Source organism: Triticum aestivum, chromosome 5B (genome assembly GCF_018294505.1).
Source record: "Triticum aestivum cultivar Chinese Spring chromosome 5B, IWGSC CS RefSeq v2.1, whole genome shotgun sequence".
Taxonomy (NCBI): domain Eukaryota; kingdom Viridiplantae; phylum Streptophyta; class Magnoliopsida; order Poales; family Poaceae; genus Triticum; species Triticum aestivum.
The window spans coordinates 606,317,497-606,335,681 of NC_057807.1; the positions used below are offsets into that span (position 1 = coordinate 606,317,497).

The 18,185-nt window shown below is 41.9% G+C and overlaps 1 protein-coding gene across 1 annotated transcript; it reads right to left on the bottom strand.

The window, feature by feature from the left end:
* Nucleotides 1-7,558: 7,558 nt before the first annotated feature.
* On the bottom strand, nucleotides 7,559-8,424 carry LOC123117116 (dehydrin Rab15-like). The gene is made up of 2 exons (XM_044537947.1): nucleotides 8,159-8,424; nucleotides 7,559-8,075 (listed from the first exon to the last, which is right to left on the bottom strand). Exons 1-2 carry the CDS (start codon nucleotides 8,345-8,347, stop codon nucleotides 7,812-7,814), a joined length of 453 nt encoding a protein of 150 aa, XP_044393882.1. The 5' UTR covers nucleotides 8,348-8,424; the 3' UTR covers nucleotides 7,559-7,811.
* Nucleotides 8,425-18,185: the final 9,761 nt, after the last annotated feature.

The following is an 18,185-nucleotide window of genomic DNA, read 5'->3' on the forward strand; positions in this document are numbered from 1 at the left end:
TATGGACCCAGTCCATGTAATTGCTGCCATCATCTTTCAACTTAGCTTTCTCTAGGAACGCATTAAAATTCAAAGGAACGGTAGCACGGACCATCGATCTACAATAACATAGACATGCAAAAAAACTATCAGGACTAGGTTCATGATAAATTAAAGTTCAATTAATCATATTACTTACGAACTCCCACTTAGATAGACATCCCTCTAGTCATCTAAATGATCACGCGATCCAAATCAACTAAACCATGTCCGATCATCACGTGAGATGGAGTAGTTTTCAATGGTGAACATCACTATGTTGATCATATCTACTATATGATTCACGTTCGACCTTTCGGTCTTAGTGTTCCTAGGCCATATGTGCATATGCTAGGCTCGTCAAGTTTAACCCGAGTATTCTGCGTGTGCAAAACTGGCTTGCACCCGTTATATGTGAATGTAGAGCTTATCACACCAGATCATCACATGGTGTCTCGGCATGACAAACTGTAGCAACGGTGCATACTCAGGGAGAACACTTATACCTTGAAATCTAGTAAGGGATCATCTTGTAATGCTACCACCGTACTAAGAAAAATAAGATGCATAAAAGATAAACATCACATGCAGTCAAAATATGTGACATGATATGGCCATCATCATCTTGTGCTCATGATCTTGATCACCAAAGCATCGTCATGATCTCCATCATCACCGACGCGACACCTTGATCTCCATCGTAGCATTGTTGTCGTCTCGCCAACTATTGCTTCTACGACTATCGCTACCGCTTAGTGATAAAGTAAAACAATTACATGGCGATTGCATTGCATACAATAAAAGCGACAACCATATGGCTCCTGCCAGTTGCCGATAACTCTGTTACAAAACATGATCATCTCATACAACAAATTATATCACATCATGCCTTGACCATATGACATCACAGCAAGCCCTGGAAAAACAAGTTAGACGTCCTCTAATTTGTTGTTGCAAGTTTTACGTGGGTGCTACAGGCTTGTAGCAAGAACCGTTCTTACCTACGCATCAAAACCACAACGATTTTTGGTCAAGTGTGTTGTTTTAAACTTCAACAAGGAACGACCGTAGTCAAACTCGATTCAACTAAAGTTGGAGAAACAGACACCCGCCAGCCACCTATGTGCAAAAGCACGTCGGTAGAACCAATCTCATGAACGCGGTCATGTAATGTCGGTCCGGGCCGCTTCATCCAACAATACCACGAATCAAAGTAAGACGTTGGTGGTAAGTAGTATGACTATTATCGCCCACAACTCTTTATGTTCTACTCATGCATATAACATCTACGCATAGACCTGGCTCTGATACCACTGTTGGGTAACACGGTAATTTCAAAAAATTTAAAACGATCATGCAAGATCTATCTAGGTGATGCATAGCAATGAGAGAGGAGAGTGTGTCCATGTACCCTCATAGACCGAAAGAGGAAGCATTTCAATAACGCGGTTGATGTAGTCAAACTTCTTCGCGATCCAACCGATCAAGTACCGAACGTACGGCACCTCCGTGTTCAGCACACGTTCAACTCGATGACGTCCCTCGTGCTCTTGATCCAGTTGAGGACGAGGGTGAGTTCCGTCAGCACGACAGCATGGCGACGGTGATGATGATGCTACTGGCGCAGGACTTCGCCTAAGTACTATGATGGTATGATCGAGGTGTGTAACTGTGGAGGAGGGCGCCGCACATGGTTAAGAGAAACTTTAGTGTTCTAGGGTGCCCCCTGCCCCCGTATATAAAGGAGGGAGGGGGAGGTCGTCCGGCCCCTAGGGGCGCACCCAAGGAGAGGGAGTCCTACTAGGACTACTAGTCCTAGTAGGATTCCATCACAAGGAAGAGAGGGGGAAGGAAGGAGAGGGAGAGGGAGTATGAAAGGGGGCGCCGCCCCCCTTCCCTTGTCCTATTTGGATTCCAAGGGGGGGCCTGCCCTGGCTGCCCTCCTCTCTCTCTATTAAGGCCCATGGTGGCCCATTAGTTCCCTGGGGGGGTTCCGGTAACCCCTCCGGCACTCCAGTTTTACCCAAAACTTCCCAGAACTCTTCCGGTGTCCGAATAACATGGTCCAATATATCAATCTTTATGTATCGACCATTTCAATACTCCTCGTCATGTCCATGATCTCATCCGGGACTCCGAACAAACTTTGGTCATCAAAAACACATAACTCATAATACATATCATCATCGAATGTTAAGCATGCGGACCCTACGGGTTCGAGACTATGTAGACATGACCAAGACACATCTTTGATCAATAACCAATAGCGGAACCTGGATGCTCATATTGGCTCCTACATATTCTACAAAGATCTTTATCAGTCAAACCGCATAACAACATACGTTGTTCCCTTTGTCATCGGTATGTTACTTGCCCGAGATTCGATCGTCGGTATCATCATACCTAGTTCAATCTCGTTACCGGCAAGTCACTTTACTCGTTCTATAATACTTCATCCCGCAACTAACTCATTAGTCACAATGCTTGCAAGGCTTATAGTGATGAGTACTACCGAGAGGGCCTAGAGATACCTATCTGAAACACGGAGTGACAAATCCTAATCTCGATCTATGCCAACCCAACAAACACATTCGGAGACACCTATAGAGCATCTTTATAATCACCCATTTACATTGTGACGTTTGATAGCACACAAGGTGTTCCTCCGGTATTTGGGAGTTGCATAATCTCATAGTCTGAGGAACATGTATAAGTCATGAAGAGAGCAGTAGCAATGAAACTGTAACAATCATAATGCTAACCTAACGGATGGGTCATGTCCATCACATCATTCTCCTAATGATGTGATCCCGTTCATCAAATGACAACACATGTCTATGGTTAGGAAACATAACCATCTTTGATTAACGAGCTAGTCAAGTAGAGGAATACTAGGGACACTATGTTTTGTCTATGTATTCACACATGTACTAAGTTTCTGGTTAATACAATTATAGCATGAATAATAAACATTTATCATGAAATAAGGAAATAAATAATAACTTTATTATTGCCTCTAGGGAATATTTCGTTCAGATAGCACACAAGGCATTCCTCTGGTATTCGGGAGTTGCATAATCTTATGGTCGGAGGAATATGTATTTGACATGAAGAAAGCAGTAGCAATAAAGCGACCAATCATTATGCTAAGCTAACAGATGGGTCTTGTCCATCACATCATTCTCCTAATGATGTGATCCCATTCATCAAATGACAACACATGTCTATGGCTGGGAAACTTTAACCATCTTTGAGCAACGAGCTAGTCAAGTGTAGGCATAGTAGGGACACAATGTTTTGTCTATGTATTCACACATGTATGAAGTTTCTGGTTAATACAATTCTAGAATGAATAAAAAACATTTATCATGAATAAGAAAATATAAAATACAACTTTATTATTGCCTCTAGGGCATATTTCCATCAATATGTGGGGAGGGGGGCACCTAGAACACACAACATCAATTGTTAGCCGTGTGCGGCACCCCCCTCCACAGTTTACACCCCCGGTCATATTCTCGCGGTGTTTTGGTGAAGCCCTGCACGGATCACATCACCATCACCGTCACCACGCCATCATGCTGACGGAACTCATCTACTTCCTTGACATCTTGCTGGATCAAGAGGACGAGGGACGTCATTGAGCTGAACGCATAACTCGGAGGTATTGTATGTTCGGTACTTGATCAGTCGGAGCTAGAAGTAGTTCAACTACATCAAGTGCGTTGTTAAACGCTTCCGCTTACGGTCTATGAGGGTACATAGACACACTCTCCCCCTCTCGTTGCTATGCATCTCCTAGATAGATCTTGCGCGAGCGTAGGAATTTTTTTGAAATTGCTTGCTACGTTACCGAACAACTAGTACATACTCTCAGCCCCGAGGGTGGACTAGTAGCACATCACCACAAAAATAGAGGAAGAAGTTGTGGTGATGGTGATGAAGATGGGGGACATATATACATGTCCTCAGCGGCATTTCGGTGCCACCTAAGGAGAGGGGGAAGGGGCGCCCTCCTTTCTTCTTCCTTGACCCTCCGGAGAGAGAGGGAGCTCTCCCCTAGATGGGATCTTTGTTTTTTGTCTCCTGCTTTTTGTACTCTTCTGCCCCGAAACACCGTTTCTTAAATAACCAAAGATCTGCAACTCTGATCGGGCTAATTTTTTACTGAAATTTTACTATTTTTGTAGTTTTATTGTGGTAAAGTAGAGCCCCAACCAACTTAAGGAACCTCCATGTGGTCCCACCGCATGGCTAGGGGCCGCGCAGGCAACTGGTGGACCCCAAGGCTCCATCTTCTTGCTGTGGGAGTCTTTTGGCATAAAAGAGTTTCTATTTTTTTACGTTTTTGGTTCTCTAAAACTAAAATGGCATAACACTAGAAAACAGGAACTGGCCTTTGGCACTGGATTAATATGTTATCGAAGCTAATATGATATAAAATTGTGTGAAAGCATATATAAATGATGTGAATATAGTATGAATTCTTAAAAAAATTATAGATATGTTTGAGACATATCACCTACTCGCAGATTTCCGTGCATTCATATCCCCAAAGCAGAATGGATTGCGCCTTGAGCACCGCTTGTTTGTTCAAAAGGAAAAATGATGAATTTATTTTGCCGGCATTATTATCTTCATTTTAAGATTTAAGGTCCATACTTTTCAAAACTGAGTTTCAAATTCGCACCTATGTGGCTCGACGACCACACCGGTTCCGCTTTTCTCCTTTGTAGACATCATCGAGGGGTTGTGCTCACCTTCTACCATAGTCCACTCCGACAAAAACCCTATATACCCTCGGGATAAAAGACAGTGCTGTTTATGTGTCTTGTTTCCCTCTTGGGGGCATCGTTCTTGGAGCGGATGTTGGTTGAGGGAGCAATGGATGCATGAGGTTGGTGCAGGAAATAGTCATGGAGGCTACATGTGGAGATGGTGTTGGGGATTTTTGTGGCAAGGATGATGAGGGTGATCGACGCTAGTGGAAATGGTGGTCGTAGCCAGATCTTCACTGGCGTGCTCGTGGGTTTGCCTCAGGTTCTTTGTTTGTGAAATCGAAGTTGCGTTGATGGGGACCGGGTGGTAATGATGATAGGTGGATGGTCTCTTCGGTGATTTTTCGTGGTGCCAGCCTTGCATAGTTCTCATTTGTCGCTCCCAAGTAATTGGCATGTATCTTCGTGTGGCTTTGCACGACCTCTATGACGTGGGTTGGGTCGATGGTCATCTGCGACGAAGTCGAACCCGCTTGCTCGGGGAGAAGGAATGATGATGATGTGTGCTCGAGAAGAAGTGATGACATTGGCGCTTATGTGCTACCTTGACGAGACTTTATTCAGAGTGATGTGTGTAGGATATCTTGTGGGTGTGGCTTAGCGTTTTGTGATGGTTTTGTCCAATTGTTTTGTAAATTAACTACGCAACTCTCTTCAGCTTAATTATTGAATTAGGCAAATCTTTTGCCTTTGTTAAAAATACAACATTTCTTCTCATTCGGCTATTGGGTATACTAGAAGGGTTGGGGGCGCTTTGATGTGCCATCGGTGTTACTGAGATTCTTAAATTTTATTACTCACTCTATTTCAAAATATAAGGTGCATTACTTTTCTGCAAAGTCAAACCTCTTTAAGTTTGATAAAATTTGTAGAGAAATATATCAAATTGGTGTCATCAGATTCATCATGAAATGAATTTCCATATTTTTTGTTTAAGATTTTGGATATCGATATTTTTGGCTCTGAACTTGGTCAAAGTTAAAGAAATTTGACTTTACAAAAAACTAAATTGGCGAGTGGGGGAGATGATAGAATATTTACGAACTGAAAGAACATTTAGTTTGGCGGGTGGGAGAGATGATTAAGTGTGTTTTATATTTATTTATAATGTGGTTATTTGGTAGGCCTTTTGCTGTATGATTCTATGTTATCCGCTAATCAAATCATATTTATGTGGCAAAATTTCTCTCCGTGGTTGCATGTACTATATTGGTGTTATAGTATCACATCACATGATGATGCTTCCTTTATCTAGGTGGTGGGAGGGTGCGGAGGGTTGATATAATTTTATAAGTCTGTTGTTGCTAATTGATTTGAAAAATCATTGGCTCAATCAATCGTAAACCAAATACAAAATTGAATACATCAATCGAGCAAAAGAGCTTTGAAATTAGGGAACATAATTAATTAAAATAATTAAATGAAAGAGACCTGATAGCTTTTTGATCCGATCAAAATCGGGTGAGCAAATTTTAGTTGGAGACCTGAGTTGATTATGAGGCCTCAAAAACTAGGAAGCATAGTGTATTGTACTAAAATGGTTGGCCGTGCCTTGCTGTGCTGTTAGTGTTGTTGGGTTTCTTAAAATAATTACTCACTTTGTTTCAAAATATAAGGTACAATACATTAAAAAAATCCTTTTAAGTTTAATCTAATTTCTAGAAAAATATATTAAAGTCTATAATATCAAGTCGGAATGATTAGATTCATCATCAAATAAATTAAAGAAATTTGTCTTTTTTAAAATTAATGCATCTTATATTTTAGAACAGTGGAATATTTAGTTTTGCAGGTCAAGGATATAATGGAGTGTACTTTATTTTTATTTTTAATGCGATGATTTGATGGGCCTTTTGTTGTGTGATTTTCTGAAATTTTAGTGTTGCTAAATGTACTATATTAATGCAACAATGTCATATGATGGTGCCTTTTTCTGAGTGGCATCGTAATCATATGTTTTATAGGCCAGTTGCTGGTTGCCGCTGATTGGTTAGAAAAAAACATTGACCCGACAAAATCATAAACCAAATTTAAAATTGAATTTTTCAATTAAATGAAAAATCAAATTTAAAATTAAATATTTTAATTAAATGAAAGAGCTTCAGAATTAGGGAATCTCAGGAATTAAACTAATTGAATTAGGGAGCCTGTTAAGAAAGCAAAATTGTCAACCAAATTTAAAATTGAATAGCTTAATTAAATAAATCAGTTTTAAAATTTGAGAACCTAGGAAATTAAAAGAATTGAATTGAGAAGCTCCTTATGAGATTGAAATCAAATGCTAATTCTAAATTAAAAACATTAATTAATTGTGATGCCTTAAAAAAATACTCCCTCGTTCGAAAATACTTGTCATCAAAATGAATAAAAAAGAATGTACATAAAACTAAAATATGTCTAAATACATTTATTTATTTATTTTGGTGGTGACAAGTATTTTCGGACAGAGGGAGTAGAAAACTATAGTACTATAGTACTATATGGTATAAAAGTAGTAGTATATGGTATAAGAGTATTGAATGAGAGAGCGTTGAAAATTTGTTCATCCGTCTAAACTAGGTGCTCAATTTTAATTGAATTGAAAACCTCAATTGAATAATGTGGCTCTATAAAACACGAAAACATAATGTTATAGAGGATATTATCATTTATGTTCATATGATCTAATTTATAACTACCTTTGCTGAAAACATGATAACCGTAATAACTGAAAAAGTGTCATTTTAATCATTAACTCGAACGCTCGTTGACTGGTAAAAAAGGGTAAAAAGAAGGACCCTCATGTAAACAAGTTCAGTTGTACACTAAATTTGTTTCAACATGAAGACACAACACACAAAACATAACAAACACGACGCACGCTGTATACAGAAAAGTGTCCCTGACACAGACGAGATCAGAGACAAGTTTTCGTTCTGCTTCATCTTATTATTATTGAACAAAAAGATCACGTGGAACTAGAAGGCATTGACGCGTGTAGCTATGCAAAGGAAGCGGCCAGCCGGAGCCGTCGGCTCAGTGCTGTCCCGGCAGCTTCTCCTTAATCTTGTCCATGATCCCCTTCTTCTCGCCGGTGCCAGTGCCGGCGCCGGCCATTCCTGCGTGGCCTTGCTGCCCGTAGGCTCCACCAGTTCCAGTCCCCGGCCCGTAGGCTCCTCCAGTCCCTGTACCAGTCGCCATGTGCTGCTGGTTGTCCTTGTGGCCGCCGGGGAGCTTCTCCTTGATCTTCTCTTTCATGCCCTTCTTCCTCCTCCCGCCCATGCCGTCGTCCTCGGAAGACTGCACAGCAGCCACGGAAATGAACATCTAAACATACAGAAGCAGATGAATGTGTACATGTGTGTGTCGACAAAGTATCATACCGAGGTGGAGCTGGAGCTGCCGGAGCGATGCAGGATCCCACCGGTCTTGTGCTCTCCCCTGCGGGCCTGTAACTGCCCGCCGGTGCCAGGAGCGGCGTGTCCTCCCCCCACGCCGCCGGCCAGCGGGAACGGGTTGCCGTACTCGTCGACGCGGTTGGCGGGGTTGTCGTGCTGCCCTTGGAACTCCATCTCTGCCTCTTCCTAAACTGGACTTGGTTGTGGCTTTAGCTTTTGCTCTTTGGCTTACAGAAAGGTCGTGAGTCGTTGTGTCCAGAGAAGTGGATTGCCGGGTTGATATTTATGCCGTAGCGACAGGCCGGGGTCTGGCAGGCCAGGTGGCTACCGCAGGGGGTACGTGTGCACTGCACGCATGTGAGTCGGGACTCGGGAGGCCCAAAGTGGTCGCCGCGGACACAGGGATAGCCTGGGCGTGTGCACGCGTCGCACTGCTGATTTGCCGAACGTGTCGGTGGCGCCACGTACGCATTCGACTGTTCTGGAAAGGTGACTTGACAGATTAGCTCGTCGTTCTATTTTGATGTTACAGTTTATATTATTACAGGACGGTGAGTTTCAAGATGAACAAAAAAGTTACAGGACGGTGCGCTTTGTTTCGCTGCTCCATTAGTTCTTCTTGAGGAAAACACAAGTCAGAGTGAGTGCAGCTAATCTGCACCCGGGCTCATCTGCATCATTTTTAGAAAAAAATTCAAAACAAATACTAGAAAAATTTAAAAAAATTTAATTTTTTTTGTGGTGGTAGATAATTTGACGCGCGAGGTGCGCCCCAAAAATCAGCTTATTTGAGCATCTGAGCAGCTCTCGGCAAAAAAGACAAAATCAGGGTCTGTAAAAATGTTTACTGTTCACGCACTGTTTTGATCCGATTTGTCTTTTTTGCCGAGAGCTGTTCAGATGTCCAAATGAGTTGAATTTTAGGGCGCACCTCACGCGTCAAATTATCTACCACCACAAGAAAAATTAGAATTTTTTGAATTTTTTAGTTGTTTTTTCAATTTTTTGCTGAGAGGGAGCAGATTCTTCATACGATTTCGTTTTGAGTTTTTTCAATTTTTTAGTTGTTTTTTCAATTTTTTTTGTTTTGAGTTTTCCAGTCAGGGTGTCAAATTCTTCATACGATTTCAGGGAAGGATTTTTGCTTTTCACGACTTCGCTACTCTGTTGGTCATTACAGCGAGAGTATTAATGCACTCAGCAAGGTGCATCAAAGGTAAAAAAAACATTTTTTTTGCGACATGCATCAAAGGTAATTTCACCAACTGTAGTTCACGTCTATCTCTCTATAGTGAGACACAAACGGCGAATAAAAAACAATGCTTATTATGAGAATCACCAAGTGCCAAATGGGTTGCGCAACTCTCGAGCCGCCTCCTAACCCTAAGACGCCACCACCACCACTGCCACAACTCCTGCCACTGCCTCGGTCCCCCTCCTCTTCCCCGTTTGGGGGCCTCATCGCGGCAAGAGGAGTGGGGACCCGTCCATCTTGTTATGTTTTTCTTAGGTTTTGTTTCTCCGGCGATATCGACGAGGTGATGGCGACGATGGCGTGTTGGAATAAAGTCTTTTCAGCCTCTCCCTGCCTCAACGACGTCCGATCCGGCGCCGGCGAAGGGCCTGTGAGAATTTGTGTCCCCAGATTGGTTGGCTTTCTTTCAGATCTTGGCATTTCGTGTGTCTTTCAAGGAGCGCTTTTGGCTGGCGTTTGGTGCGGCGACTACGACATCTTCTTCTGTGTTGTTCTGTGGCTTAACCTGGTTTCTCCAACCCTCTGAAACTGGTGGTGGTGGATTGCAAGTCTGTTTTGCTCGGGGTGATGTTCCAACCGATGCTGCTTCAACAATTTTTAGATCTCGTCTCAAGGGGCGAGTAGCTTTTGCAGTCTTCAAAGCCTAGTATGGCGAGGGCGTTTGCAGTTGTCGCTCTTTTTTGCTATTAGTTCAGTGTAATTTTCAATCTCCGGCGGGCGACGCTCAATCAAAGGAAGAAGACTAGTATGCTTTTTAATGTAAATTTATTTTTTACTGGTCGTTCCGCGTCCAGTTGTCTATGCATTGTACTCATCTTTGTTTTCCTTGATGATAATCAGATCTAAGATGCCCTTTGGCTGTTTTTATTAAAAAAATATTATGGAAACATCGTGAATAAAAGTAGAAGATAATAAAATGAAAGATGCTAAAGTTTTTATCAAAAGAAGAGGATATCCCTCGGATTTCATCAACGCAACAAACCAACTATTGCCGTAAACAAAAACCCAACTTTTCTATTATAACTATTTCCCTATACAAACAATGATTGAAAAAATCAAGTTTTACATAAGTTGCAACTTTCAAGTAACACAAGTCTCACCGATCGCCACCACCCCAACATCTGTGATCAGGCAAAAGAAAACATCTGAGATTAGGCAACTCAAAACACAACACACACCCAGCTACTATGATGCATAGTTCAGAGAAAATGAAAGGGGGTCTATGATGATGGAGAATTGATTCCTTGATTGCCCTCCACTCGATGGTGTCTATCTAACTACTCACATCTCCTTGATTGCCCGTCCATGTGATGACATCTATCCTGCTACTCGCATCTCCAATTGCCTATGAAACTATGAAAGCTCAAGCTTTTGCTTGTCTGCTTTCTCTCGATCGGACAAACACTCGGGACATGTTGTTGCCCCCTACGAAACTATCTCCAGGGATGCTTTAACCATTCTGACAATGATAGTATAGAAACTGTAACAGATAATATGTCATAAAGCTATTGTTCTGTATGCTTAAATTATAGAGTAAATCCCACATAATCACAACTTTGGAGGACTCGTGTAAAAAAATGCAACTTTTTGAGTTGGTGCCACAAAAGCACAACTTCTATGCCACAAGAGCCCCAAAACACATTTGGTCCCAAAATCACTAAAGTACTTATAGTTTTCTGGGGGTTTCATATATTTTGAGTATTTCAATATTTGAGTAAACGTTTGGATTAAAAAACTAGGAACTATGTTTCTCTCAAGGTGCTCATCCAAATTTACTTTTAACTTTTCTAGAATGGTCAGACTATTTATGATTCTCATCTAATTTTCTGGAAAAAACCAAATTTTAATCAAAACTCTATCAGTTCGGACGGAGACATTCAGAACAATGCTTGTAATATGTCATGTTTGTTGTCTTCTGACGCTCCACAGCTTGTTTGGTCTAAACAAGGGGTATGACTCCTATGTATTGTGTCTTTTTCTTCTTCTAAAAGGATCATACCTGCTATAAAAGTTCATCAAAAGTATAAAACATCTCGGACATAATAAAAATTATATCGAGATTCCAAGATCACAGAACGACCACTATCGTACTCTACGTGTAAAGAAACACAACCTTATACTACTATTGACAGAGACACAAAACGATAAATCTATTGATCTCGCAAAAGTTCTACTAGTATTACTGAAAAATCCGAGGGCTACCTCAGCTCTGAGATGAACCGTAGAAACCTGTCCTGTGGTGGCCCTAATACTCACACTCTTGAGTACCTTCACATGCTTGGGATATCACACTCTTGTGATGGGGTAACTCGTCCCTTTAATATTCACTACCATAGATTTGGTACAACTTTTATTTGTGTCTACCTCTAACTACTCTGACATCTCTATCACTCTCACTTGATAGTTCTTACTTCATAGCTAGCTTGCTTGCTTACATGAGAGGGGTGGCACACCTATTTATAGGATTACAGCACCATTAGATCATTGCCAAGTGTCAACCATTCAAGCCCTACAACACAATTCTAGAGAACTCCATACAAATATCTTATTTCTATATTTCTCTACTATATGTCAAACCATGTCTAATGTTTATTCTAGAGTGTCCATGGGAAGTATCTAGTTTCTAGATATTTCCTAATACACCAAAATATCTTACTCTAGAACTTCCATACTTCTAGAGTTATATCTAAATCTTTCCATCATGGTTATTCATGTAGCTTCTAGAACCTTCTCCTAAATATCCTCCTTTCTCATGAAATACTCCATAATATTCTAGAAGCTTCTTGAAATCTTCATCATATTTCTAGAACCTTCCAAGTATGCATTGCATTTCTCAACACTCCCCCTTATTGCATACTTGCTTGGTGGATCATATCCTTGTTGATGTCCATGGATCTTATGCGCTCTTCCATTCATGAATTTCTTCTTTTCCTCATGCCATGGAGATTTCTCTCCCTTCAACACATTCTCTACTAATCCAAGATTGTTATCTACTTGGCTGCAACCTTCAAACTCATTTATCTTATTGGACCTTCTTCGTACTTGCCCCCTTGTAGCCTCCTTATATGTTGGTAAATTAACTTAAGCAGGTTCAACATTGATCTCCAAAATTCCTCCTTACCTTCCATATCATCCACATTGATCGGATGAAGCTCCTTGAGTATAAGAAGATAGATACCTTGTACGTCCTCTTTCTTCTCCTCAGATTGCATTGGTGTATCTCCATGATTAATCAATGCTCCATCTATAGGTCTATCATGCTCTACCTCTTGTGACTTCTTACCATCAGAGTACATGCTCTATCTCCTCTAAGTAGGCATCCCTTTTTCCATAGGTGAGTTCCTCACAGTCATTGTCAAATCCATGTATTGTGAATTCACCAATGAGATCTCTATTGCTCACCTCCATGTAGAAGCCACCTGATGTTTCCGACTAATCCCACTCTTCCTCTCATCCTCCATGCAGATTGATGCCTCGACATCCCACTCTTCCTCTCGGAAATTCCTTCACGGTGACATTCGCCATAGTAGCCACATCCCCTTCTGAGTGCTTCTTTGGACTCTAGCAGTCCCTAACAAGATGAACTTTCTTGCCACAATTGAAGCACTCACCTTTCTTTCTTATTTCTTCCATTAGCTCATGTTAATATTCTTCTCTTCTTCTTTGAGCTCCCGCGGAGTAGTAGCTCTCCTTTGGGCACCACCTTTTACCTCTTATCCAATTCTCCTTCACATCTTCTCAGTCTCTTAGTGGACTCTTCTTTCTTTTGATAAAGAGTGCTTCCTCTTCAACCGTCTCTTTTAATGTGATACTTCCCATCTCCTTAGCTAACGCCTCCTGATTAGCCAACAAATTCTCTAGTTCAACCAAAAGCCGGTTGTGTAGGCCATCCTCTCACCGCGGCCATAAATCCATTGTACTTTGGTATTAGGCCATGGATAATGATCCTTATCATCCTCGCCTCATCTTCTCTTCAGGATCAAGCTGGGATACCTCAGGACAAATATTCTTTACTTTTGTAAAGTACTGGCTGATGCTGGGAGTGCCTTATGAGATACCAGCAAGCTCATTTTCTAAGAGCTGGAGTCACATCTCATTCTTTCTTGAGAACAAAGTTGCCAAACTCTTTGAATCTGCCTTCGGTGTCTTTGCATCTTGAATATGCTCCCCTAGGTCCTCCTCAATGGTGGTCTCAATGCGAACATAGCCTTGCATGCCTTTATTGACCACTTCCGCAAGGCTTCTGCACTCTCTGGAGGAGTAGTCTATTGTTGGAAATATGCCCTAGAAGCAATAATATTGTATTATTATATTTTCGTTATTCATAATTAAGAGTTTTTATTTCATGCTATAACTGCTATGATCCTGGAATATGCGATTTCGTGGAAAACTCATATGCACGTGTGAAATGATAAACGGTAAACAATAGGTTCTCGTCTCGCCTCTAAAACCAGCTCAAGTTTTGTTGGTGATCACGTTTTCCGGATCTTAGGATATTTTTAAGTGTAAGGTAGTCAAAACAACATTGAGGGTGTGACATTAGAAGAACGATCATATTGAATCGGCCCAATACTTGTCTATTATACTATGTGATTAAATCGTCTGAAATCATCTGTTAGACTACAGAGTGTTAGTATGTGTTTTAGTTCCTTAGACCATGAGAGTGTCTCAGGTTACTTCGTACCGGACGATGGGCTTTGGGGTTTCTCAAACATCATATGTAACAAGGTGATCATAATGACAACTTTCAGGCACACCGAAAAGTTTGACAAGTGACCGGACAGCTCAAGAGTGGAATTTTCTCCTCCGATGATGGAGACATATTATTAGGGCCCTCTCAATGTGCAGGCATCGATCATCGTCTGGCCATACATAGGTGACTACTTTACGGGGATGCCAGAACACGTCAACGAGAAAGAAGAGCAAAACCGGTAACAGGACTAATGGTATAGTGAGCATGGTGATGACTCAGGAGGATACCGATGCACACCGGGTTTTGTAAAGTATCACGAAGCAAAGGGAACATCACACGATAACTAAAGGTTCACTCGAATATCATTCATGTAATCATAGGGACCAATATGGATGTCCACGGTTCCGCTATCGGTCATTGAACGAAGGGGTTTCGTTCATGTCTATGTTTTTCCGAACCTATGGGGTCACAAGCTGGTAATCACGATCTGCTGAGTGTTAGTGGGACGGGAGTGATGAGAATATATTTGTGGAATTGTTTCATTAATATCCGGAATAATTCCGAGAGGTTCCGGAAGCGTTTCGGGGTCACCAGAAGGGTTTCAGGAATATCGGGTAATACCGGATACTACTGATTAATTATATATAGGTGGAAAATGTTTCCGGGGTTGTTAAATTAAATATATAATTCTCTGAAAATATTCGGAACATTTTATATTTAATTTAAATATCAATAGGCCTTAAAAGGCCAAGAGGTGGAAGGCAACTTGGGCCACAAGGGCCCAAGTAGGAAGAGAGTCCTACTCCCTCTCCCTAGGCCGGCACCCCAAGGGGGACTTTCCCCCCTTGGTGGCTGCCCTCTCCCTCCCCTCTAACCTATATATACTAGATGATTTACACCGTATGGATATACATGTTTTGGTGCCTCCTCTAGTTGATCTAGTTCTAGTTCTTGTTGGTCCTAGTTGGCTAATTAGAGCTAGCTCTAGCCACCTCTAATCCTAATAATTAGAAGCCCCTTGTGGTTCTAATCTCCTCCTTCTAATTCTTCGGTGACAATTAGCTCTAGACGGCAAAGCGCTGTCGGGTCGTGAAGACCGTACACTTGCAATCAAGTAGAGAGGTTGTGCTTTCGGTCTTCCATTTGAGGGATTGTTCAAGGGCGGTTTCTGGGAGCGTCATTGACGTTTGCGGGACTCCAAGTACGATCTACACCGACTCGTCTACTTCCGCTGCGCTCCCAGAGTCAGTAACGATCCTTGATATGAAGGAAATATGCCGTAGAGGCAATAATAAAGTTGTTATTTTATATTTCCTTATTTCATGATAAATGTTTATTATTCATGCTAGAATTGTATTAACTAGAAACTTGATACATGTGTGGATACATAGACAAAATATCGTGTCCCTAGTAAGCCTCTACTAGACTAGCTCGTTGGTCAAAGATGGTTAAGTTTCCTAACTATAGACATGTGTTGTCATTTGATAAACTGATCACATCATTAGGAGAATGATGTGATGGACAAGACCCATTCATTAGCTTAGCATTATAATCGTTCAATTTTATTGTTATTGCTTTCTTCATGTCAAATACATACCCCTCCGACTATGAGATTATGTAACTCCCGGATACCAGAGGAATGCCTTGTGTGCTATTAGACGTCACAACATAACAGGGTGATTGTCATGGAATTGTCACGTCAGATGTCCTCGTGAAAGGACTTAGTCGTGGAGCCATCGCAACTAGGAAGCTTAAAGGGGTTAATCGGGACAAAGGACACGAGGTTTATATACAGAGGTCGGATTATGTCTCGATAACCAGGGAGCGAATCCGCTTTACCTGAACCGCCGCCGGGTCAGCCCTTTATATACAGAGGTCGACGCCCAGTGGCTTACAGAGTCCCGGCCGGCTCATAAACAGTGTCTGGCTCGGTCTCTTAACTATTCTTGCCTTACAATACAAGTAACGTACATATGGGGGTTTATCTCTATAAGCCTTAAGTCGCCTCTGGGCTTTGGGCCCTTAACTGAACCGCCATCTTCAAGCTTGGTCTTGGGCTTCAAAGTACTCGTAGGTATAACCCGACCCCTCTTGGGCGGGTCATACCTAATAGTTATATCTCCAACATTAGGCCCCAGATTGATTTGAACTGGTTCATGTCAATCTTCGACATTTAAGATAAAATCTTGTGCTCCTTGCTTATGAAATTTCTGTAACCTGCCATGATGTCATCCTTTGGATTTGTGGCAACCCGCCATGAAGTCATGTGCCATTAATGCATGTTTTGTCCGATATATTTCAACGGATCTTTTATCTTTTAATGACCATCCCGAAAATCAAGGCGTCTTTGTAGTTGGATAACCATGTCTTCAGCCTCCTCGTTTTTCGCGCCCACTTATTAGCCTTCCCTTATAAATAGGCATGACTAGGTCTCTTCTCATTCTCCCCTTTCCTCATCTTCTTCCTCTCGCACCCTACTGCTGCTCAAGCTCCGCCGCCGCCGCCGCGCACCTCGTCTTCGTCGACCTTCACCGCTGCATCGACCTAAATCCGTCCAGAGAACGGCGGCGAGCCTCCGAAGTAGCCCTGCAGCCGAAAGTCTTCTTCTTCCCATGCTTCAGATCTGCATTATGGTTTGTAAGTTCTTTATGTGTTCTTCGTTGTTCATCTCGGTTTCTTTGTAGCTTCACCACTCTAGCCTCCTTTGATCCAAAAAGAGTATAAAAGTTATGCGGTAGCTGTTTTGCACCCATTTTTGATACTAGCAGATCCCTTTATCTTGCAAAGAGGCCTCATTAGGACTGATGAAGTCATATGTACTTGCTTTTTAGGTCTAGAATATTTTCTTTTCCTGAACATCATTTGATCCAAAATTATTGTCGCGGCTTGTGAAACTTTTTTGTGCAATACTTCGTAAAAAAACCTGCACTTGTTAGATCCAGATAGCCATGGCGGTTGAAACCACCAGACCAGATTGCAATGCTCAATAGATAATGTCAAATACTCATGGAGGCTTAAATAACCTGTTTACCCACAGCGGTTTAAAGAACCTGTCGTAGTTAGTCATATACCATTAGGCCCCTTTGTAAGCAGCCGTCTTCAATAAGTATTGTAATGTTTCCCTCCGGTTCTAAATTTGAATTGGAAATCTTTACTTTTTCTTAGGCTTTCATCACAATGCCTCCTAAGCCGCCCACTTTGTGCAATTGGGTCAAATCCATCGTCATAGACAGCTCACTTGATGACTTTGTGAAGACTGGCTATCTTCCCAAGAAGGAAGTTATGTCTTATCGTGCTCCCGATCCAACAGAGGAAAAGCCTCAGCCCAAAGCGGGGGAAGTTATCGTCTTTACTGATCATATGAACCGGGGTTTCTCACCACCCGACTCAAAATTGTTTAGGGATGTCTTGCACTTCTTTGATCTCCGTCCTCAAGACATCGGACCCAATTCCGTGTCTATCATTTGCAATTTCCAAGTGTTCAGTGAGGTATATCTTGGATAAGAACCCAATTTGTTACTCTTTAGAGAGTTATTCTATTTGAACCGCCAAAATGAATGTGCCAATGGACAAAGCTTGGAACTTGGTGGTGTCTCAATCCAGCGTCGGAGAGACGTCACTTTTCCCTATGCCAATCCACCAAGTCATCCAAAAGACTGGAACCAAACATGGTTCTACTACCAAGACACTTATCCAGCTGATGAGAATCCTGCCCGGGTTTTGACTCTTCGTCTTGATTCCAATCATCCACTTCCTGACAAAATAATAGCCGCCAAACGCAAGACGCTCGCCCCCATCCTGGCTAAGATCAAGGCTCTTCTAGGGAACGGGCTAAATGGCAATGACTTAGTCCGAGTTTGGCTCGCTTGGCAGATCATTCCATTAAGCCGCCGCCCCAGTTTAATGTGCACCTATTCAGGCAAGAGAGATGATTCTCTGCAACACAGTTCTGATGACTTACCTGAAGATCTCATCAATGACATGACCAAGTCGCTCTTAAACGAGAGCCTAGCAGATTGTGGCAAGATAGGCCTAAGCCCTTTCTGCGAAGCTAACCCGGCTCC

Excerpts from the sequence above, each read along its gene's own strand:
- LOC123117116 (XM_044537947.1), bottom strand. The coding sequence starts at position 8,347 with ATGGAGTTCCAAGGGCAGCACGACAACCCCGCCAACCGCGTCGACGAG. Across the intron at positions 8,076-8,158 it reads GCAGCTCCAGCTCCACCTCG|TCTTCCGAGGACGACGGCAT; the intron begins GTATGATACTTT and ends GCTGCTGTGCAG.